The sequence below is a fragment of the Engraulis encrasicolus genome, chromosome 10 (genome assembly GCF_034702125.1).
Source record: "Engraulis encrasicolus isolate BLACKSEA-1 chromosome 10, IST_EnEncr_1.0, whole genome shotgun sequence".
Classification (NCBI taxonomy): domain Eukaryota; kingdom Metazoa; phylum Chordata; class Actinopteri; order Clupeiformes; family Engraulidae; genus Engraulis; species Engraulis encrasicolus.
In genome coordinates, this window is record NC_085866.1 from 25,608,301 (window position 1) to 25,633,032 (window position 24,732).

The 24,732-nt window shown below is 43.6% G+C and overlaps 1 protein-coding gene across 2 annotated transcripts in view; it reads left to right on the forward strand.

Moving 5' to 3' along the window:
- Positions 1 to 24,732, forward strand: part of mapk14a (mitogen-activated protein kinase 14a) — a 30,898-nt gene that overhangs the window by 3,631 nt on the left and 2,535 nt on the right. The window contains exons 2-11 of one of the 2 annotated variants that reach the window (XM_063208482.1): positions 118 to 247; positions 1,732 to 1,790; positions 12,067 to 12,178; positions 12,944 to 12,973; positions 15,702 to 15,749; positions 16,697 to 16,811; positions 17,220 to 17,291; positions 20,111 to 20,190; positions 21,854 to 21,932; positions 24,126 to 24,299. In XM_063208482.1, the coding sequence (XP_063064552.1) occupies positions 118 to 247; positions 1,732 to 1,790; positions 12,067 to 12,178; positions 12,944 to 12,973; positions 15,702 to 15,749; positions 16,697 to 16,811; positions 17,220 to 17,291; positions 20,111 to 20,190; positions 21,854 to 21,932; positions 24,126 to 24,299 (899 nt within the window). Of the gene's footprint in view, positions 1 to 117; positions 248 to 1,731; positions 1,791 to 12,066; positions 12,179 to 12,943; positions 12,974 to 15,701; positions 15,750 to 16,696; positions 16,812 to 17,219; positions 17,292 to 19,379; positions 19,460 to 20,110; positions 20,191 to 21,853; positions 21,933 to 24,125; positions 24,300 to 24,732 lie in introns of both variants that reach the window. The other variant, XM_063208481.1, reaches the window with a different exon arrangement.

The window sequence follows — 24,732 nt, forward strand, 5'->3', positions numbered from 1 at the left end:
AACATATTTTGTGTAGACAAATGAGCAAAAAAACATACTCTGAGAGTTGAGGTTTACAAGGTAAAAATGACCAGGAATGTATGTGAATCTTAATTTTATGTGTGTGTGTTTTCTCAGTTCTGCGGTGGATGAGCAGACGGCTCAGATGGTGGCGGTGAAGAAGCTCTCCAGGCCCTTCCAGTCAATCATCCACGCCAAGCGCACCTACAGGGAACTGCGGCTGCTCAAACACATGAAACATGAAAACGTGAGTTGATTAGTCTTTTACTGTATATGAAAATGAATATCCCTATGCAAAACTCAACTCAACTGACTGGTTTGATGTGAAAAAACTTCTCATCAAACCAGTCAGTTAAGTTGAGCTTTGCGTTCTCTTCTCTTATCATCTCTGCCTTTTACTTCACGACCTGGGGGCTTTTGTTCATAACTTAAATATGCACAAAAAAAGCTAAATTTCCATGAACACTTTCAGATGTACTAATACTGACCTGGCATGAAAAAGTTAATGTGTACTAAATTTCATGTGAAATCAGACATGCCACATGAATCAGCATGAAAACGGGTTTATGCATGGACTGATACATTTGAGATTATCACGTGTAAATGCATTTTTTTTTTCAGATTTTCTCTTGCTTCAGTTTCAGTAGGAAATCTACGCAATCTTTTTTTTCTTCCCGAGAATCTCGCGCTCCATACTCCATATGTAGGAGTTCATCTGATTTTGCATGTACTAACTTGCCTTAACTTTTAGTAAAGTCAAGTGTGGAATATGGACTTTTTTCTACCATTGATTCCTTACTTCGAGGTGGAAAAGTGCCTTGTCCTTCTAATTTGGTTTAGTTTATTTAGTTTAGTTCAACAGGCACCATGCACAATAGTCATTGTTAACAAAAGTAAAAAGATGTCTTGTGCCAGATTATTTTAATATGTAGGCCCTGGGCAAGGTCATCTGAGGAGCTGTGCACAGTTCCCTCTTAACATGCAGTGATTACCAAAAAATCAGCGCTGCTGTCCCTTTTATGATGTCACTACTGTGCAAGATATCAGTGCTTACTTAGTGCTCTGCTAGCAAACTTGAATGCGAGATTTGAGCAGAAATGCAAGTCAATCTCAGGCCCCTCTGACTTGTGTACACCCAGCAGTACTTGATGTGCCTTAAAAACGTTGTCATCACAACTGTACAAATCAATGTCAAAGCAAATCATTCAGTTCTCTGATTGCAGAATCAAGGTTGGAGAGTTGAATAGAAATGTGAAGATGGAATGGAATTGAATATATGAAAACTGAAAGTTAAGTCTGCGACACCAAGCTGATGTTTCTCTTATTTTAATGTGGCGTTTCGGGCTGATGTCTGATGAAGGGCATGCTGCCCAAAATGCCACATTTAAAATAAGAGCAACGGGAGCTTGGTGTCGCGGACTTTACTGTCAGTTTTCATGTGATTTTGCTTGTCCTGCACCCAATCTTTTTGAGACGGATGTGCGTGTTTTTCTCTTTTTTTTTTTTTACAATAGAATTGAATATACTACTAATGTGTCGACCTCAGCCCCCTGTCTGAATTGTGTACACGCACGCTCCTGTACCCCCCGTGTCTTCTAGGGAGTTTTGTAACAGTTGTAATTTCCACTTTCCTGTTTCATGGTTCCCTTTCCTGCTCTCAGTTCTGCTCTCTTGCTCTAGTGTCCATGCAGGGCCCGCACTGACATGTTTCGCCTAATGTTGTTGTTGCAGGTGATTGGCCTATTGGACGTGTTCACCCCAGACACCAATGTAGACGACTTCAATGACCTGTGAGTGTGTCTGTCTGTCTGTCTCCTGTGCTGTCTTTCTCCTCTCTCGTGCCGTCTTCCTCCTCTCTGTCTTTCTTTCCCTGTAAATCTCTCTCACTTGCACTCTCTCTCTCTGTCTGTCTCTCTCTGTCTGTCTCTCTCTGTCTCTCTCTCTCTCTCTCTCTCTCTCTCTCTCTCTCTCTCTCTCTCTCTCTCTCTCTCTCTCTCTCTCTCTCTCTCTCTCTCTCTCGTGGTCTCGTTCAGCCTTGCAACACTATGATTCAGGTCTGGTCTTGTTTATCAGTGCATTTCTTCGTGACACTTGTGGTAAAGCAAATAAAAAGCAGAAGTGCAAAAAGCATGTGTGGCGTGAAGTGTGAAGAGTGGCGTTGTGCTCGAGGTGCTCACAGGATGCTCTTGGGCTCCAAGTTGTGGTGTGACTTAACCCCAAAGTCGTCATATCACACAAAAAACGCAACCACTTTTGCTTGTTTGTGTGAGTGGAAAAAGTACACACATTCAAAACACGGCACTAAACCTGTGTGAAGACTGTGTGTTTGCTTTGCAGTCTGTGGACATAACATGAAAGTGAGGAGACCACGAATCTTACACAGATGCATCAGACACATGCCCTCCTTTACTGCACAGCACATCTGTGTGCTAAGAGCCACACCTGGGCTTTGGCTAAACAGGAAGCCTGTCTTTTTTTGTGTGTGTTTTTTTTCCAATATTTTTTGATCTTTTTGACTTTATTCATGATGGTACAGTACAGATGGTGACAGGAAGCTCGGGAATTACTCTGGTCGGCCGCATAGCAAACGAGTGCCTCACCATCCGTGCCACGGCAGGGCCAGGAAGCCTATTTTTCACAGTGACTGTAATGCCCACTTACACACTAACACTTCCATAACAAAATGCAAGAAAATAACACATTTGGAAAAAAATCCTATTTATTTGAGCAACTACTCTGGCGTTGCTCAATATCAGTTTGTTCTCGTGTTAAAGACTAGATGTATAATTTGTTCTTTGCTACATTGCAATGTGTTCTCTTCGGTGCATATTGCTGATATGATGTACCCAGATAAAAGAAGAAGCTGTTTCTGGTATTCCCCCTCCTCTTTACGAAGGAAAGGGAGTCAGATATGTTTAGTTTAGGTTTGTCTGCGCAGTATCGTGTCTCTGTGTGCCGGATCTTCCATAGCAGCATGCCCTGATCATGTTCCTCACAGATGTACAGTGTCCAGTGCATGTGTGCAGTGTCTCTGTTTCCTTTATCTTTGTAATGCGCGTGGCAGTTGTGTGGGCTGTCGATAAACAAAATATGAAATATTCAAGATACCCTTCAAAATAAGGTAGAGTAGCCTTAATGAATTAAGCTCACAAAGCTATGAAGATATTGTATGACCTTTTCTGAAAAGTGGATATTTCATCTTCTCTACTACCAAATGGCACCATTACTAGCATACTAATATAGGGACACTGTGTGAGATTTTTAGTTGTTTATTTCCGGAATTCATGCTGCCCATTCACTAATGTTACCTTTTTCATGAATACTTACCACCACCATCAAATTCTAAGTATTCATTATGACTGGAAAAATGTTGTGTTTCTTGTCAAGGTGGGCGCATTAGCAATAAAGTGCTGGGGGAATCCCTGTACTTGTAGTACAGACCTTTACTAGCTAACATCTGTTGTTGCTTTTTTTCTTGGAAAGCGGGAAAGGTGTGTCCTTCCAAGTATGTCTTCAAAGTGCAATTTAGGCTTGTAATGGTGTGGCCTTTGAACCCGCCTGAGTAACATGCTAAAACCGAAGACTTGCCTTCATGTTATGTGGGCATACTGTGGCATGTGAGTGGTGACGTAAGAGCATGAGTTCGGTGTAGAGACTACTTTAGGACGATGGCTATACCGTGAGCATGAGTCTCGACGAGGCCAGCGAGTCACTTTTTAAAATAGGAGACGGTGACTCCCGTTGACGCAAGCGAGAGATTTAAAAAGGGGTAGTGTTCCTCAAACGCACAGCAACCCATGTAGCCATACCAACCAAGTTCCTGGAAATGGATCTTTTGTCGCAAATGAGCCAACGAGCAGTTTCGTACCCCTTCCAGTTGCTGAATTATGGCATTGGTGACCATTGATCTGAGCAACCCTTGATCTGATTGGCTGTTGATGACATTTTCCCTTAATACACACAAGCATAGATGTATACTTTTTACATTACATTTAGCAGACACTTTCATCGGACAAGAATCAACAACATGCAATTCTTGGGGAGACTATGAACTCGGGTATAACAAGATTAGGACAGGTGAGTTGGGTAACAGATTAGTTTGTCATGAAGGGATGCTGCCTATTTTATTCAGGTGCTTTTGTGTTCTTGTCAGAGTCATCTGTCTCCACAAGAGATTGTAGAGGTGTGCGTGTGCGCGCGCGCGTGTGTGACTGACTCAGTGAAGGCCACGGGGCGGTCAGTCCTATGAGGTCATGGGGTCAGGACCAGGTCATACTCGGGTGCTGCAGAGTGCACACACACACACACACGCACACACAGCAGAATGTGCATTACATACCACTGCTCTTACTGATCATATATTACTGTGCTGCTAGTTTTATTTAGGGAGAACGACACACACACACACACACACACACACACACACACACACACACACACACACACACACACACACACACACACAGAGTGGGACTAACCAGTCAGGACCAACAGGTCATGTGCAGAGGTGCTGTAGAGTACGCATTACACACCACTGCTCCTTACTGACCACATAAGCTACTGTGCTGCTAGCTTTACTTCGAGAGTTGACAAGGAGACACTGAGACATGCAGGGATGAGATTGAGAAAAAAAGCACACACTGACAGAGAAAAAATGACTTGGGGAGAGAGAGAGACAGGCTGAGGCGTACAGCCGGACATCAAGCGAGAGTATGCGATAGACATATTAGACTGACAAACGATGGCATTCGTTGTGTTTCTCAGTTAATAAGCAGATGAAACAATCTACTACCTCTTCTTGCTCCAATCCCATCCACCCCATCCCACCCTCCTCCTCCTCCTGCTGCCTAACAGTGCTGCCTTAAAAACATGATCTTCAGTTTCCACATCCAGGGCCAGCACGCATGCCGCACCACACAACTATTCGTGCAGGAATGTTGGCGCGGGGCTCCCCCCTGTGCCTGTAGTGTACGCTAGTCTACGCGGATGGAGAAAGTTCCCTCAATGAGCCTCAGACGGATGGAGCGAATGAGCGAGGGATAGAGAAGACAAGAGGGAGGTAGAGGAGGGTAGCAGCAGCAGTAGGACAATAGTGAAAACGATTGAGAAAGATGAAAAAGAGAAAATTTGTAAGGAAAGAGAATTTGTAAATGGCCTTTGGTGACAACCGGCACCAGACCAATTTGACATTTGTGTGTGTGTGTGTGTGAGAGCAGGGCGGGGAAGACTTGGGTGGAAAAAAGGACAAAGTGGAAAATAAATGTGTGGGAAATACCATTGGCCTGACCGACTGACTGAGGGGGGGCTATGGAGGTCAAAATCAGGGAGAAAAGAGAAAAGGGGGAAAAGAGAGAGAGAGAAGGGGGGGGGTAGATGAATAAATAAGGGGGTCTGTGGAGTAAGTTTGGAAAGAAGCCTGGGGGAAAACCAGTGAAGAGACAGAGGTGATGCCCTATAAGCAGATAGAGAGAGAGAAAGAGAGAGATGGAAAGCGCGAGGGAGGAATAAGAACTTGGAAAGTGGAGCGGGGGAAGACCACAGGCTAGCTAGACTGATATATTGGGGGGGCTTTCCTGTGGGAGTTTGCGGAGAGATGTTGAGGGCAGTACAAGGAGAGAAGGAGAGAGATGTTCAGGGAGGGAGGGAGGGAGTGAGAGAGGTGAGGAGGATGTTTACATATCTATGGCTAGGGGATGTAGAGAGAACTGGCGATAGAGATATGTGGAGGAATGGAGTGGGAGAGAGATGGAGGGACAGTGAGAGAGAAAGAGAGAGGTGGAACTGAAAGCACGGTTAGATGGAGCTAGAGAGGAAGGAGGATGAAAAGGTGGTGAAGGAGTCATGAAGAGAGAAAGTAAGACTTCAAACTGGATTGAGACTTTCAAGTTGGTGAACGAGAGAATGAAAGAAACTCTTTCAGAGAGAGAGATGGAGATGGAAAGGTGAAGAGGAAAGGCGGGAAAGTCGGTGGCAGGCGGGGGCTTGCTGAGCTGTGTGCTTGGAGCAGCTTCCAGAAATACAGTGATGACTCACCCAGTAGAGGAGGAGAGAGGAGATGTACAGCAGGACATCTTCCCACCCTTTCTACATCTTCCTACTTTCATATCAGTTAGTGAAATGGTGTTTACTATAGATGTTTTGTTGCCATGAACCTTTCTTTCTTTCCCTCTTTCTTTCTTACTTTCTTTCTTTCGTTTTTTTTTCTTTCTTTCGCAACAACTTAAAAGTTTGAATTGACTTTAAAAAAATCAGTCTCTCTTTCTTTCAGACTCCCTTTCTCTTTTTCTTTCTCTCTCATCTCGCATTCTCTCCCTCCCTCTCTCTCTCTGTCTCTCCAGCAGCTCTTACAAAACAAGTGACTCACTGTAGATGGTGTGAAGAATAGTAGCTGCTCTTTACACTGTCTCTTGGTTGCCCTGCCTCTCCGCTTGCAAGGGCCTTCTTTCTCGCTCGCTCTCTCGCTCTCTCGCTCTCTCGCTCTCTCTCTCTCTCTCTCTCTCTCTCTCTCTCTCTCTCATGCCTCCTCCAGGCAGGAAGCTGGTAGGGTGGTGGGGCTTGGTCTGCTGGCAGAGAGGGAATTGGAACCATGAGGGATCTCCCTAAAAATACCTGGATTTTCCAGCCCTGTGTGCGTGTGTGCATGCATGCTTGTGTACGTGGTGGTGGTGGTGGTGGTGCTTGTGCACGTGGCCTGGTGCCAGTGCAGAGGTGTGTGTGTATATCAGACTATGGCAGCTGCTGACAAATACATGCAGAAATTCACCAAATCTACCTATGAGTTTTAAATGTTTTACAAAGGCCTAATGTTGACTGGCAAATGGTGTGCGCGTGTGCGTGCGTGGGTGCGCACCGCGAGGACAAATGGCACACATGCTGTCCAAGTAGTGCCAGGCTAGTGGTGTGCCAAGTAGCTTGTGTACAGTGCCCTAAGCATGCCCATTATTGCACTGCCAGGAAGCACTGTTTATAATGCTGTGTGTCTGCAGTGGCATGCCAGTACTGCAGCTCAGTGTGTCTGGTCTCTGTTCCAGCAGGAGGAATGTGAGGGGGGGAGAGAGAGCTGGTCAGAGAGGTCGAGAGTAGGGATCCAGATTATCAATTAATTTGTCAATCGTTAGTTGATTGCCTCATTGATCGACTTAAGATTAAGTGTTTCCCCCGAAATCTCAATGTTTCTCGAAAAAAAACCCCTACTAAATCAAAGAAATTTTAATTAAAAAGTGAGATAAAACTACATTTAAATGAATTCTATTGAAATTCTATAATCCGAAGGTGATTTAAATATTCCCACTATTCACACCCCTCTTCACACACACTCTTTCACCTGGGTCTCTTGTCAGTTGAATTGGCGATTAATTGCGATTTGTTTTTTTAATCGATGAATGTATTAATCGATTAAAGTCGATTAATGGTTTGCATCCGTACTCGAGAGCCATGCTGCATATGCAGTGTTTCTGTTAGTCTGGGGGTTTGAGAGGTTAGCTGGCATCAGAGACATGTGACCATTATGATTGCAAAGGCTGTCCCTGTGTCTCATTCCACGCACTTGTGTCAGTGCACTGACAGCCAGTGCATAGTGCTCACACACTGCACTGATGTTTTCAGTGCATAGTGTGGTGGAAAAGTATAAGCTCTAAGCACTGTGCCCTCGGTGGAAGTGACTGCTGAGCATAGCATTAGCTCGCCAAAATATCGGTTGGCTACTGTTTACATTGCACAACGTCTCGTGCTTGTATTTACATTTCCTTCACCCTAAAGGGCAACCATCACGCATACAATACTTGGCTTGGCATGAAAAGGTTGGTCTCAGCAACATTACTTACAGAGTTAGGAGACTGTTGGCCACACTCTTCTACTGAATTGAACACGAGCGTTTCTTTCTTTTCACTGTCAACATGGCGTCTGTTTAGTGCGTGCAGTATCCATTGTTCAAGCACTGCGTTTTTCGCCATTGTTAGGGGATCATCCGGGTTCTTTCAGTGCACTGACTCTACCGAAATTTTCAGCATGAGCGCCCTATGCACTGAAACATAGTTCGCAAAGTGCACAAGTGCGTGGATTGAGGCACAGGGTATGTTTTGCAATTTCATATGAAATAATATAGTGCAAATCACTCAACACTGCTGACCCCTTGGAAATGACTAACAACAATACGAAATTGTAATCTGAAAATGTCATTATTTTCAACGGGGTCTGTGTTTATAGTAGGTGTAGGTGGCTACCTCATCTGTTAAGTGCTGTGGGAAATCCTGACATGCATGAACACAAAAAAAAACCTGAAGTAGCAGCAACCCCAAAGACAAGGAAGTTGGCCAATTAGACAAAGCGCTAAGAAAGAAAAAAAGAAGAAAGGAGTTTGTGGCAGAGGGAGATTAATAATGGTTACAAATGACATTGTGTTTTGTGGTTTGGAGTTGCTCTTTATTTTGCCTCGTCATTGTCATCATTACATACTGACTCTGGCGCTCAATCCATGAAGGCAGGCAGCAGATGGGCCCAGCTACGGTGTCACAAAAACAAAAGCATATTACGTAACATAAGCTAACGGGGGCGTTAATTTCTTGTATTTCCTGCCTGTGTAGAGAGATGAGAGTGGGAGTCAGTTGTGGAGTTGTCTGTCCTCTGGAGGACTCTGTTCATGTTCTCTCTCTCTTTCTCTCATGCTCCCTTTCTCTCATGTTCCATTTCTCTTTCTCTTTCTCTCATGCTCCCTTTCTCTCTCTCTCTCTCTCATGCTCCCTTTCTCTCTCTCTCTCTCTCATGCTCCCTGTCTCTCTCTTTCTCTCATGCTCCCTTTCTCTCTCTCTCTCTCTCTCTCTCTCTCTCTCTCTCTCTCTCTCTTTCTCTCTCGTTTGTGCATTCGCTCTCTCTCCAGCATCTCTTACAAAACAAGAGAAGTGAGTCAGTGTAGACGGTGTGAAGAATAGTAGCTGCTGTTTTCAGTACCTCTTGGTTGCCCTTCCTCTCCGCCTGCAAGGACCCCTTGCTCGCTCTCGTTCTTGCTCTCTCTCTCTCCCTCTCTCTCTCTCTCTCTCTCTCTCTCTCTCTCTCTCTCTCTCTCTCTCTCTCTCTCTCTCGCTCTCTCGCTCTCTCGCTCTCTCTCCCTCTCTCCCTCTCTCCATTTTTCCTCGCTGCGGGAGTGAGAGTCCCTGGTTGATGACTCATCACGCCCGCCTGACTGCCTCGCTCTCAGGCAGGAAGTACGCCCACCCTGCAACACCCCCCCCACACTGCCACCCTTCTCCCCTTCTCAGGCATATATAGAGAGAGCTACCACATGCCACACTGCACGCACTGTAGCAGTAGCACTCGGTCTCGCACTGTCCTTAAGCACCCCCTGCTCCTGTTCCTGCTCCTGCTCGCTCGCAGCTGTGCGTCTGAAGGCAAATATGGGTACTGGGGGCAGTTTATAATGGGACATGGGACATGGCTGTCTCTTTCTCTCTACCTTGGAGAGGGGCTTTGCTCCCATATCTTTGAACTGGGACTTGGTGCACTGACAGTGTTGTTGCATGAAGCCCAGTAAAACTATAGTCCCTTTTCGACTAGCCCTGTTAGAACGGGGCTGCGCACTGCTGGGGCGTGGTTTCGTTTTCTTTTTGCATTTACTCCACCCATACACACCCATCATCAGCTCAAACAGGGCTCAAACAGGGGCGATTATAGAATCTTTAAAGACGTGGTTCGAGGCGTGCGGAGCTGAGTTCCACTAGGCTACATGTTGCCTGTGTTAGGATTTACCGGCGTGCAAACACCTATCCCCACCCACGCACTTTAAAAATCAACATCGCTTTTCTGTCGGCAGTTACAGTAGACAGAGAAAATTTGCTCAAGCAATTATCATGTTCTTTAAAGTAGCCTAACTCCAGTCCTTGGCCAAGGAGTTATATAGCCTATTAGGCTATTATTTTAAAATCACGCTATTTCCAAAGCTCCACGCCTCCTCCTTGTGAGAAGTCGTTTTTTTTTACCACCATGCAAAATAGGGCACACTAAAGTAGCCCTTTTCATTGCACATATCTTCATATACGAACCTGCAGAGGGATGGCGAATTTGCTGTTATCAAATTAAATGTAAAAATGAACATTTCGAATGAAAAAGACAACTGTGGTTTATTCGAGGGAACAAAGAACACAGCCATGACAAAAATATTTCCTCTCTATCCGCTGGAGAACAACGCCATTGTTTACTTGAAGTGGCGACCGCTTAAAGTTAAATAACTTTGGATTTAAAGAACATAAACACGTGCCGTAAAAACCTGTAAAAAGCTAAGAATCTCAGCTTTTGAACAAGCCCTAACACATGTCTGTAGGTCTAGGTTAAGGAGATCGCTGTCTGTTGGAAAACAAAATGACGAGGTAAAAAAAAAATGGTTGGGAAGCGCTATTTTTTCACTTGAAACAGCGGCCGCTTAAAGTTATATAACTTTGGATTGAAAGAACATAAACACGTGCCGTAAAAACCTGTAAAAAGCTAAGAATCTCAGCTTTTGAACAAGCCCTAACACATGTCTGTAGGTCTAGGTTAAGGAGATCGCTGTCTGTTGGAAAACAAAATGACGAGGTAAAAAAAATGGTTGGGAAGCGCTATTTTTTCACTTGAAACAGCGGCCGCTTAAAGTTATATAACTTTGGATTGAAAGAACATAAACACGTGCCGTAAAAACCTGTAAAAAGCTAAGAATCTCAGCTTTTGAACAAGCCCTAACACATGTCTGTAGGTCTAGGTTAAGGAGATCGCTGTCTGTTGGAAAACAAAATGACGAGGTAAAAAAAAATGGTTGGGAAGCGCTATTTTTTCACTTGAAACAGCGGCCGCTTAAAGTTATATAACTTTGGATTGAAAGAACATAAAAACGTTCCGTAAAAACATGTGAAAAGCTAAGATTCGCAGCTTTCGAACAAGCCCAAACACATGTCTATGGGTCTAAGAGAAGGAGATCGCTGGTTATATTTAGTCCTACATAGGTCATATTGTTTAGATTAGGGCTTAGATTCACCATGGCGTGAAAACACGGTGTTGTCGCGGCTAGTTGCAGCAGCTGATCATACGGCCCAGTTCTAGTCCTGTTGTATGGAAATGCGTGCGAGACAGCACCATCGACCCCCCGTCAAGTTTCATGAATATTTATAAAGCCCGCACCGGAACGCGGAACCCAATGGAAAAGAGACTTATGCATGTACTGCCTGGAGCAGAGTTTCCCCCAGCACTTTATTGCTAAGGTGGCCACCTTGACAAAAACCATCTACCACCTTGACTAGGTCCCCTGAAGAGATAGATATGTAATGTTGTGAATGTTATTTCTACAATTGCTTTGCCAAAAAATGTATACTTTTAATGCCCCACCACCTTGACTAATAAAAATCCTGGGGGAAACACTGCTGGAGTAAATGTCATGAATTCATTGTGTTTGAACTTGTAAAAAGAACAGGAATGATTCGATTCCTGACTTGCTTTTTTAAGGTGCCCCAGTGTTTCCATATCAGTTTATATCTGTGTATCTGTTATTATTCTGCACTACAAGGGTGATTGGCTTACGTTTTGATGCCTCAATCCACGTTGAAAAGTCACACTTTTTTGCCTTACCTTATTACCCGTTATACCAATTATCAAAATAGTCTATTAATCAGAATAGCTGATGGGGACGGGATGTGTCTGTCCACAGATTCTTAAAATTTGATGAAAGTTGAGGAGAGGAAAGCCTTCTTGTTTCATGCACATGGGAAGTGCGCCCTCTAGCTGTGTGTGAAAACTTGGCACATGTATTCACAGGCATTTCTACTTCCCTTTGGTCTATTGTGTTTTGCAAGACTGCCCTTGTTTCAGTTCTTTCTGCTTTTCACTTGTCTTTTTTATTATTTTAACACTTTATCTGGCAAGTTGATGTGTTTCAATGTACTTAATTAATGTGGGAAATAAAATAAATTATACTTAATTGCTTTCTCTTTTTTAAAGATGCCCGCCCTCTCCTTCATCTCTCACCTGTTTTTAAAATATATCCTACCTTTTTATTTGCTTAGTTATATTATAATCATGCTTCTCTCTTCCTGTGTGTCTTCTATGCAGGTACCTGGTGACCAACCTAATGGGTGCCGACCTGAACAACATTGTGAAATGCCAGAAACTTACAGACGACCATGTGCAGTTCCTCATGTACCAGACCCTCAGAGGGCTCAAGGTGAGGAGAACAAAAACAAAAAACAAAAATCATAGGTTAAGAGAGAGGGTCCGAGGCACTCTGAAGTCCTTTATTAAATTTATCCTTAATAAAGGACTTTAAACGGACTTCAGAGTGCCTCGGACCCTCTCTCTTCACCTCAAGTTTTGCCTTTTGGTCACCGATGAGTACCAGAAGAGTTTTATTACTCCTCCTCACCCACAGACACAACTTCTCTCTCTCTCTCTCTCTCTCTCTCTCTCTCTCTCTCTCTCTCTCTCTCTCTCTCTCTCTCTCTCTCTCTCTCTAAAAACTTTCACTTCAGACATGTAATAGTTTTATCTTTCCCCTGACATGTTTAGACGGTATTGCTTCTGTCTTCATTAGACGGAAGCTACTGTATATCGTCAAAACATGTCAGGTAAAAGATACAACTTCTGAAGTAAAAGAAAAACCTACGTTTTACTACGCTTAGACATAATGAACGTCATTCATATATCTCACAAAAACACACCTTACACTGACAGCCCATTTCTATATAACGGTTAATGTCATTTTTTTTACTCAGACGTCAGATGGTACAACCACAGCTAATGCACATAAATGAATTAGTAATTGGTAATGAATGTACTGCAATGAATATGTGTACTAGATAATCCACACAAAAAAATATACAAAAAACCATACAGTACACATTAAGAACACAAATACATGTCGTTACAATGTCGTGGTGGGTGCAATGTGCTAACAATTGTGCATTTCTCTTCACCATTTTGTCCCTTACAGTACATCCACTCCGCCGGCATTATTCACAGGGTGAGTATGGGTCAGGTTCTGACTGCTTGTACGCCTGCACTGCTTGCAGTATGATGAAATATGAGATTGGTTGAGTCAAAAGAGGTTTGGCACTGTGGTTTTCAAGAGATAACCAGGGATTAAAGTTTTCCGTCGCTACGACGGAATTCCGTCAACTGGATTTTAGTTTGGACGGATTTCCGTCCGTATAATTTATGTCAATTAATTTACATTTTTTACTTTCCAACTGAACTCAAATCGAGAGCACTCCTGGTCATGAGAAGGGGACGAGAGGTGTGTTTGGTGTAGGCCTACGGATGTAGTTAGGCTATACACTCCACCATTGGCGGTGTGATACAACATTCACTCATCAGTAGCCTAGTTTTGGGTCATCCCCTGTTCTTCCGTGTTCCAAAAAAAAGGAAACGAGCGGTCAACAATTCTGTGGCAGCGAGAGATTAAAAAAATAAATAGCCAAAATTGTTGCTGATGGCAGAAAAGAAAATAATTGTAATACAATGTATAAAGTGCAGTGACGTTTCCATATCATTGCACCTGCCGTAGCAGATATTTAGAAAAAAAAAATGAATAGTTTACTTCGACTGCGTATGATGTCCTTTTCATGAAGGGTTTGCCTTTTAAGCATTGTGACTCTTACTAGCATTAGTCATAGCCCCAATGGGACGACTATGGCAGCTAACTAGGATAGCCTACCATGCGTTTCATCCTCTAAGTTTAGCGCGTTTGACTTGCTGCGTGTAGAGCTAGTTGTCTTTTTGACAACGGATAATTCACAGTCTCATCTGTACTCATAGCAGATTAACTTTGTTGTTGCCGATATATATATATTCAAGAAATATGTTAAAAATGGGTTGCATTTGGGTCACGGATAGGCTATCCCTGGCAGAGCCACGTCTTGTTCTGGGAAGCAGTGATGGGTGGACTCATGGTCGATAAATGCCGTTTCGACGTTTGTTTCACTTTCAAGGCTGGTTACTGTGTGACGCTATTTCTGCTAACTGGAATAGTGTGCAGCAGCAACAGTTGTGTGTGCGCTTGTTTTTGAGTGGCTCAACGTCTGTGCCCATCTTCTCGGACTATGCGTTTCGTTTGAGTTCAGTTAGCCTATTTGCGCACTGCGCACTCAGGACTGATGGGTGGGTGATTTGCCTTGATTCGAGTGGAAAGCTGCGCGACAAGCTTGGGAAAGTGTGTTACCTTTGTAAACGATAGGTCTGTGACTGTCGTGTCTGCTGCGTCCTGTCAGCTTGTAGATTTTTGAATCAATGGTAAGCGTGTGCTTGGCACCGCACATCGAGAAGCAAAAAAGTAGCCAGTAGTTTTCAAAACGGTAGAACACAGAGGTAGACATACCGCACCCTGTTTGTAAACGTCAACAAGTTATTTGTAACAGGATGAATACTGAAAAAGGCCGAAGGGTGAAAAACATACAAATAATTAAAGCTAGTTTTCTCCCTCTGATTGCTATGATCAGGGCTTTTTAAATGTCAGAAATACAACTGCGAGCAATGCGCACCATTGCTTTCACCAGAACAGTGTTTGCCCATTCTAATGTGAAAGACAAAATATAGCCTACTACTACAACAACAAAAAACCCCATAATGGGATCACTCACTGTATCAACACATTGCAATTCCAAGTCAATAATTCTGTGAGATCAGCTACCATTTTGAAGCAGCATTCATTGTGAATCCATTCTGCATGATGTTGTGAACAATTCATAAACAATGGGTAGAAATAAGAGGAAATAACCAAAACCTGCCCCAAATTTCAGTTCAATCTGTGCAGTCTGATACAGTAGTATTCATTATCCCTCCATTCTCGGCCAGTTCTAGTCAATCTGGTGAGCGGCCTAGGGCCTGCCCGCCCTCTTTCCTTTTTTTGTATTTAGAAAAATTGGGCATCTGTAAACATAGCATTGTAGGCTTGCATCTGATTGAGCACATGTGATCTAGTACCTACAGGTACACTCATACTGAGTCTATATAGGTCTACTGAGTGTATAATGAATATTCATTGTTCATGTGAAGTGTAAAGATTTATGTTGGTTGAAGTTCTGATTTTGTGGCACTTTTTGGTATTACTGGCGCCCTCAAGACATAGGCCTATTCTGCTCTAGGCGACTGCCCCGTCTGCCTATGCCGCTGGCTCTGGCACCATTCCTTGCATGTATGTTTCGACATGAGGGCAGAGCCTGGCTACATTGGTTTTCGTAGGGTTACGGAGTGATACTCGATCGGGTGCCTAACCGGTAAAAAAGTTCAGTCAGATTACTTTTTTTTGCTTTAATCCCTGGATAACTTGAACAGGATGTTTAAGAGTATTTCCCTTTTTTATTTAAATGTGATTGTGTAATGCTTGGTATGAGATTTATGTGCTGTTTCCACGTAGCATTACATTTTTTAGCAGGGTATTTTTTTCTACTGTTGAGGTGTAAACGCAACATGTGGATAAAAATAAATCCTCCATTATAACAAATGCGTTTCAGTCCCCTAAACAGGATATTTTTTTCTCCTGCTTTTTATTCCTGGATTTTTAAATATCTGCTATGTGGAAACGGAGGGCCAAAACCAATGCAAAACCAATGCAACCAGGAGAAAAAAATATCCACATATAAAAATATCCAGCTACGTGGAAACAGCACCTTAGATGTGGTGCAATGACACAGGGTTAATGTCTCCTCTCCTCTCCTCTCCTCTCCTCTCCTCTCCTCTCCTCTCCTCCATAGGATCTGAAGCCCAGTAATCTGGCTGTGAATGAGGACTGTGAGCTGAAGGTGAGTCGGTTGGCAGGACCAGGTTGAAGGAGAGCTGGCAGTGATGGTTGTACTTCCACAAACCGAAAGTTTAGCAGTGAAAACAAGCTAAAAGCATTTAAATCTGCTTGCTTGTGATTTTACTTTAAGTCATGAACTAGGTGGAACCCATTTAAAAGTACTTCCTCAGTCCTCACAAGTGCAGCAATAATTCTGCAATGGTAGAACCTCTACATTCGCACATTTTCACACATTTCAACATGTGATGTCAAGTGTTCATAAAGAATAGCTACCCTACATACATACAAATTCAATGCACATTTGTCAGATGGAAACCAACACTACAGTCACTGCATATCCAACAACACCATCCTTGTGATCTGAGTATCTCTGAATTCTGTTTGTTGAGGAAAGTTTGAAAAGCTAAGCAAAACTGAATTTTCAAGAATTTCTCAGTCTTTGGAAACGCAAAAAATGTAATGTGCAAACTGATGTTAATGCTCCAATTCAACGTTTCTCAACCTTTTTTGTCTTGTGTACCCCCTAAGAGTACGGTACCCTCTAACTCTTATTCTATATTGCTTCCTTTATCCCAGTGTGACTATGCTCCATGCATTTGCTAAAATTACATTTTTCCAATTACCCCCTTCAATGTGCTCACGTACCCCTGGTTGGGAAACCCTGCTCTAATTAATAAGCTGCGTGATTCTCCCCCTATTCCCGAAAAGACAACAGTTTTTTTAAAGAAGACACTATTTTTGGAATTTTTAATAAGGTCCCACCTTTAAAGGTTTTGAACTTTTTAAAATGTATTGATGTGACCAAACTTATTTAATGTATTTATTCAATTATTTATATCATTGTGAGGTGAATTCTATTGCCTGTACTGGCCATGAAATAGCCACTGTTGCATATTTGGCCATGAATGAAAACAAACAAACAAACATACCCCCTATTCCCTGGCCCAGATCCTGGACTTTGGGCTGGCGCGTCAGTCTGATGACGAGATGACTGGCTATGTGGCTACACGCTGGTACCGCGCCCCAGAGATCATGCTCAACTGGATGCACTACAGCATGACTGGTACGCCACACCACACCATCACTTCTCCACGTACCACTGACATATTGTTGTGTTGGAATTAAAAAATAATCTCTTTCAAAACAGAAGCCTTTGAAATGTTTTTAGCTATGATGTAGTAATAAAATCAGATGCACATTTATCGGCGTTGGTGAATAAGTTATAGGGTACTTGTAAACATACTTAAAAAAAAAACACCTTTATTTTCCTATGTTAGTCAGTTTGTGGCAATTGCCTCTTTTCTAAGTGAGCCCTAGCCAAGAAATCTACAGTACGAGCATACTCTATGAACGCTTATAAATTGAGGCCAAAATAGCTGCAAACAACTCTAAATAATTGCAGGACTGCGAACCATCCAAATGTTTTTGTTTGTGTTCTCCAATGTATCTTGAAATCTCCGCCCCCTTGCAGTTGACATCTGGTCGGTGGGGTGCATAATGGCGGAGCTGCTGACTGGACGGACCCTCTTCCCCGGAACTGACCGTATCCTTTATTTACACCTGTCTTCCTGTTCCCACGCCATGTCACTGCAGTAGCTTTCAAAGACTGCTCATGGGTGCATTTCTGGAAAGCGTAGTTGTTCTTCTGTAACTTTGGTAGTTGCCAATGGGAGATTACATTTCAAACAACAAAGTTAGCAACTTTGGTCTCCAGAAATGCACTCCAGACCGTTCTGCAGTAGCTTTTTAAAGGCTCCTCAGATCGCACTGCAGTAGACTGTAGAGCAGGGGTGGGGAAACTGTGTCTCGGGGGCCGTTTGCGCCCTTGAGGCCGTTTTATCCGGCCCCGATATAATGTTAATGTCATGCAGCTTCACATGAAATATGACATATTTTGTAAAGGAATCAATTAAGTTGTATTCAGGGGACCTAAGAAGGTGGGGACTGTTTTAAAGGTGGCTGTCTTCAATATTGGTCTAAAGTGCAGGGGGAAATTCTGGTTTGTGTTCATAATACGGCCCTCGGATGAATTTGAGGTGGCCCCTCGAATGAAAATGGTTCCCCACCCATGCTGTAGAGGCTTCTCGTGTGCATTTCCAGAAACTGTAGTTGCTAACTTTGTTAGCTACTCTGCTGTTTGCAATGCAATTCCCCATTGACAACTACCCTAGTTGCTAACTTGCTAGCAACTACGCTTTCGAGAAGCGCACCCCTGATCTCACTGGAGTCGACTTCAAAGGCTGGCCATAACTGCCCAATAGCTCTGTTGATGTGTTGGAAATAAAAAGCAGTGCTGTCACTCAACCCCAAGGCCAGCCTCCCACCCCAACACCCTCACCCCTCACCCCCTCTAAATCCGCCGCTGCTCTATGCTCTTCTCCAATCACAGGGCTTGAAAGGAAACCTGATCCACTCCACACGTTTCTACAAAGAAACAGCTTGCGCAACATGCTATATTCTCCCTCCCTCCCCCCCTGCTCTATCCCTCTCTTTTTTTTAATCCCTCCTCTGGCTTCTATCTGAATGTCTGCCCCTATGTCTGTCTGTCTCTCTCTCTTGTTTTCTGCCTAGCAACATGCTATAAAATCTCCCCTCTGCTGCAGCAGGTGCTGCTAATGCTGTGTGGTATTAATTTGATTATATAACATGACAACATGGAAGGAATGACATTTGACCTTTTTATTCACCAATAGCAATCCTCTCCTTGCCTCAATGCTTTGTTGTGATTATTCTTGAACTTTAATCATGCTTGTTTGTTTTCCCTGATGCTTTTATGACCTTTCTCTTTTCTCAATTCCACTTGTGCATCAGTTTTAATTCTTCTCTCTGCACCCAAGAACAAATCCAGCAGTCTGCAGTTTCGCTCCAGTACCACACTGTGCCATGATATAAAGACACTGACATGATCTTTGCTTTTCTGCTGTGCTCCTCATAGTGTGTCCTGCTTCCAATGTCAACAATTAAATTTGTGCATGTTTGAAGACCACCTCTGAATGTTCTTGTATGCATGAATATGCTATTTCACAATCAGAACCGTCTGTCTGTCAGTCTGTCTGTCTGTGTGTCTGACTCAGGATGTCTGTCTGTTTTTCTGTCACAGTCTGTCTGACGCTGACTGTGTCTACAAATTTGTGTTTTACCAGAGGGCTTCTCTGTTTCACAATGTGGCCCACATACTGAACTGCGGCTTTGCTACTGCCTCACCTGAATGACTGGCCCCCTTTAATCATGTTTTCCTCTGAAACACTCGCACCCTGCATGTACATGTATCACACTTGGGGAATAGGCCGGGCACAAGTACTGTCAACACAGTCAGGAATTCTGTTGAAACATTTTTCTTCTTGATAAAATCTCCTTTCCCAGCCCATATGCTTTAGGCAATTCAGTGTTTTTTGTTTGTTTATGTATTTTATTATTATCATTATTATTTTATTCATTTATTGTTAAATTTTGATTGGCAGGTGTGTTATCCTGGCTGTGGCTGTTGTTTGTGTATGCTGTTAGTGTTACTATTATAGTTTTATCATTTATTACTGCTACTGCTACTACTTATTATTATTTTATCATAATTATTATTATTATTATTATTATTATTATTATTATATCATTTTTTTCCTTGAGTCGTCGGTAGACATTGATCAGTTGAAACTCATAATGATGCTGGTGGGGACCCCGGGACCCGAGCTGTTGATGAAAATCTCTTCAGAGTCTGTGAGTGCCTCTGCTCGCTCGCCTCGCCAGCCTTCCCTTCGCCACTGCCTCCTCTTCTCTTCTCTTCTCCTGGTCTACATGCCAGACCTGTGTGTGTGTGTGTGTGTGTTTTTGCGTGTGTTTGTGTCTTGTGTGTGCGATGCGAGTGCACTAACAGTAACGCGATAAATGTTCTCTTGCAGCTTGCTCATTCTGAAGATTTGCTACGTTCTTGTCTATATCTTAACCCCTGACTTTACAGCAGAGAGCTGAGCGATGTTGGAATGGAATGGAATTAAACGAAACGGCCGGTCTTGGCCTGGCTCGTGGGGGGTGAAAATCTCGTCGTTTTTCTCATGGAGTTTTCCCCCTCCAATGATTTTACGTGCCTGAAATAACAAATCGTTGCCTCCTCTTCTTGTGTCTTGTCGCTTGTGATTTTTGCATGCTTAAACTTTTTTCTCTAAACTTTTTTCCTCACTTTCCCCAACTCCCCCCACCCCCACCCCACCCCAACCCCACATGTAATGCCTGTTCTCCAATCCCAGCACTGCTTGTAATGAAGGCCTGTGTGTGAAGTGAGTGACAGCTGGCAGGTGTGTGTTAAGTGCTGTGTGCAGTGCAGTGAGTCAGTGCTTGTGGTGTTTGACCCTTGACCCCCGGGCCTTATAGACATAAACCAGCTTCAGCAGATTATGCGGCTGACTGGGACGCCGCCCGCATCTCTAATTAATAGGATGCCTAGCCACGAGGTGAGATGCCTGGTCCACACACACACGCGCACGCGCGCACACACACACACACACACACACACACACACACACACACACACACACACACACACACACACACACACACACACACACACACACACACACACACACAGATATGGACTCATAAAGGATGCCTATCCACGAGGTGAGATGCCTGATACACACACACACACACACACACACACACACACACACACACACACACACACATACAGATATGTACTCATAAAGGATGCCTAGCCACGAGGTGAGATGCCTGGTCCATACACACACATATGCGCGCGCACACACACACACCGATATACACTACTAAATAGGATGCCATGAATAGCCATGAGGTGAGATACCTGCCTAGGCTGGAAACACACACACACACACACACACACACACACACACACACACACACACACACACACACACACACATTCTGATGGATGCACATATGATGCACGGACACTCACACAGATAAACTCTCTCTCTCTCTCTCTCTCTCTCTCTCTGTCTCTCTCTCTCTCTCTCTCTTGCTCGCGCTCTCTCTCTCTCTCTCTCTCTCTCTCTCTCTCTCTCTCTCTCCCCCCCCCCAACATTGCCTACGTGTACTCCGGGGTCATTTCCCAGCCCTGCCCCATCTCTCTCTCCCAATCATTTCCCGTCTATTCTCACACTGTTCTGTAATAATAAAGGCCAAAAAAATACTTCCAAAAAAAAGAGAAAGAAAGAAAGAGTGTGAAATGTGTGAAGGAATTTGAAGAGGGGAAGACCCACACATTCTGAACTCCTGTTTCCAGGCTGGGCTTCAGTCCAGTTGTACTGTATTACCCTCCTGTTCCTCTTCTATTATTCCTGTTTGTTTCAACAGTCTTTTCTCGCCACTTTCTGACCATCTCTCTGTGTCAACGTCAAATGGCTTTTCAAATATAAAGCATCCTGCCATGCCAGCATAAAAAAAACGTGCCTGCTCAAATTGCCTGCTTGTTGTCCTGCATTAATGCAACATGATTGTGCACTAACTAACCCCAGCTAATGATCCATGTGAGACTCTGCAAAACAATGTGTGCGATGCACGTAGGCAGGGCCACAGACAAAACAGATAGTGGAGAAGAGATTGAGTCATAGCCCTGGGCTGCTTAAGTGGCCAGCTCATCTGTAACTGGATAGGGATATCGAATGGCCTTGGAGGACTTGTTTTGAATCTGATTGCTCGTATTTGAGGAGTTTGCGGATAAAGTGCTCCTGGAAAAACAATACTCAATCTGTCAAAATGTACCTTACCTGAGTAACTTTGATTTAAGTACCTGAGTAACTTTTGATTTTTAGATGATCTTACACACCAGTAAATTGGCTCTAAAATATCCTACCCTTTTGGGTTTGAGTAGATGATAGAAAGCTGGAGTTTCAATGCAACCACCCATAGGGGGAGTAACTGGGACAAATCTGATTTTGTGGTTATGCTCCTTTTTTCCCTCGTTGTGGACTCCTGATTTGACTTCCTCAGAGGAATTAACAAAAATGCAAGATTAGCTAGGTGAGTGTTTGAGTGTGTGCGTTGTGGTTTATGACCGTCCGTGGTCATCGACTTTGTTTGTCTGTCTCCAGTTTCACGCTGCAATTAAACATGTCCTCCTTTTCTCCAATTCCACAGGCCAGGAACTACATCAACTCCTTACCTCAGATGCCCAAGAGGAATTTCGCTGATGTGTTCATCGGAGCCAACCCTCAAGGTACACACATTACCTCAACTCAGGGCTGGATTGGCCATCTGGAATAGCAGGCATTTCCCGATGGGCCACGCACCCCCGTGGGTCCCTTTTTTCATTTCTGAAAATAGGGGCCCAGGACGGTGTGGGGCCCACCGGCGATTCAGTTCTGCGCCGCTAATGATGAGGGACCCCATTAAGCCAAAAGTGCCCGGGCCCTGTTTCTCCCCCAGTTCAGCCCTGCCTCAACACATGGCTGGATTGGCCATATGGCATACAGTGCATTTGTCCAGTGGACTGTTGATGATTTTGGCCTGCACAAACCCTCCACCCCCACCCCCAGCTAAAAATTCCCGGCCTGATTTTTCATCCCAGTCCAACCCTGCCTCAACAACAAATTGTAACCAACTTGCCCCCTGAAAATTTGGGCTGAAAATGTTTGGGCTATTAGTTGATTAGGTTCATACTAGGGATGCAAACGATTAATCGATTAATCGACTTTAATCGATCAATGCCTTAATCGATTAAAAAATATTAATCGCAATTAATCGACAATTCAACTGACAAGAGACCCAGGTGAAATGGGCATGTGAAGAGTGTGTGTGAAGTGTGTGTGAAGAGGGGTGTGAATAGTGGGAATATTTAAATGACCTTTGGATTAAAAAATTGAAATAGAATTAATCTAAATGTGGTATTTTATCTCAATTTTTAATTATAGTTTTTAGATTTAGTAGGTTTTTTTTCGAGAAACATAGAGATTTCGGGGGGAAAACGCCACTTATCAATTAATTGTAAGTCGATCGATAAGGCTATTGACTAATGATTAATGAATTAATCGATAATTTGCATCCCTAGTTCATACCCGTGGACAGACATTAAATACAATGAAACTGGACTAATGGGAACAATTTTGGGGAAATGTTTGTCAGTTAACTCTGCACCGCATTGTACAAACACTTTACAAATTCCCTGGCTGAAACATTGTAGATTAAAATACAGTGCAGAGACTATGGTTTGGTGGTTGCACACACTTAAACCACTCTGGCCACCCAGTGATCCCAACTCTTAGCTCTATTGCTTAACTAACTGACGGCTATCTAGTTGGGTGTTATCACACATCTGCTGTCATTTAGCACATCTGCCCCAAATTTAAAAGCTCGCTCAACATCACACCTTCAATAAATATGCAAGAAGCAACACATCTAGATGCCCCATCACCATCGACTTCCTGTTTCCACTGTCAAGCTTCCTGCCGTACTGCACTGCCTGCTTCTTTCACTTTATTTCTACATTTGATCTCGTGTTTACAACTCAGACTCTTTAGCGAGTGAAGAAGTGGGTAAATCCACTGCATACACTAATCCTGTAGTACAGCAACGGCCATTAAAGCTGGAGTAATCCCTATGACTTTCAATCTCTCGAACTTCTGGCATGAACAAGGGTGTTTTACTAAAGCATAAAGCCCTCCAATGCAGGGTCAAAGTGTTCATAAGTAAATGGGCAATGGCAGTGTAATGTAAGTAGTAGCGTAAACTGCCTCGTACTAGGACATTTCACTTCCAAGCAATTTGATTTTTCTCATGCAACGTCATTAGGGCACAAAAGCCCAATTCAAAGAACATTTTCTCATTTGCTATCGGAATCTTGAATGGGGGAAAGTCCCCCAAAAATGTTTGTGGTTAGGCTGACCGTGGGGAAACTAGATTGTTTTCTCCATGGAGACTGGGCGTCAGTGTCAGGCCACAAGCACAAGTCAAGGACGGAAGTTAGGATAATGGCCGGCCAATAAGGTTGGGCAGGCCTTGCCCTGCCTCAATTGGCTTGGCACTCGATTGCTACACTGGTAACCCGGGTTCGATTCTGGCCCGAGGTCATTGGCCGAGACTTCCCCGTCTCTCTCTCTCTCCCCGCTCATTTCCTGTCCCTCTGTTACTGTCCTATCATAATAAAGGCATAAAAAAGTCCAAAAAAAAGCATATATAAGAAGATAAATGAATACGGTCGCGCAACACTGCGCCACAGCACCCCTAATCCACGTGATCTGTATCAGAGTTGAATAAAGTAGTTCGTAGATGTACAGATGTAAACGACACTCGCAGTATGATTTTACAATGTTGAAACCAGGTTATATCATACTATTAGTATTGTAATTACATTTGCAAGGGTACTTCTACTTTTACTTTATACAACTCTGCTCTGTGTCCATCCCCCCTGTAGCGGTGGACTTGCTGGAGAAGATGCTGGTTCTGGACACAGACAAGCGGATCACGGCGACGGAGGCGCTGGCCCACCCCTACTTCTACCAGTACCACGACGCGGACGATGAGCCCGAGGCAGACCCGTACGACCAGAGCTTTGAGAGCCGCGAGCTGGAGATAGACGAGTGGAAACGTGAGTTTTAGGAGCTCAGTACTTACAGTTTGGACACACTTTCTCATTTAATGCATTCTCTTTATTTTATTTTCTATTTACAGCACAGTGTGGCTTTTCATGGAGGGAATCAAAACTGTGCATGAACACATGTAGAATTATGTGCCTAACAAAAAATATAAATTCTAGCTGTTGTCCAACAGCAATGTCAGCTGTCTACCCACCTGTCGTCAACATGGCACAACTGATGGCCCCACACATTTCAACAAGAGTTTTAGGAGCTCAGTGTTAATATGCAGCCGGGGCGATCTTGGCCTAGTGGTTAAGGAGATGGGCTTTAGATCAGAGGGTTGCAGGTTTGAGTCCTACCTTTCCAGGTACAAATCCAACCCTTCCACTCCCTGTCTCACTCCATGGCTGAGGTAACCTTGAGCAAGGCACCTAACCCAACAAC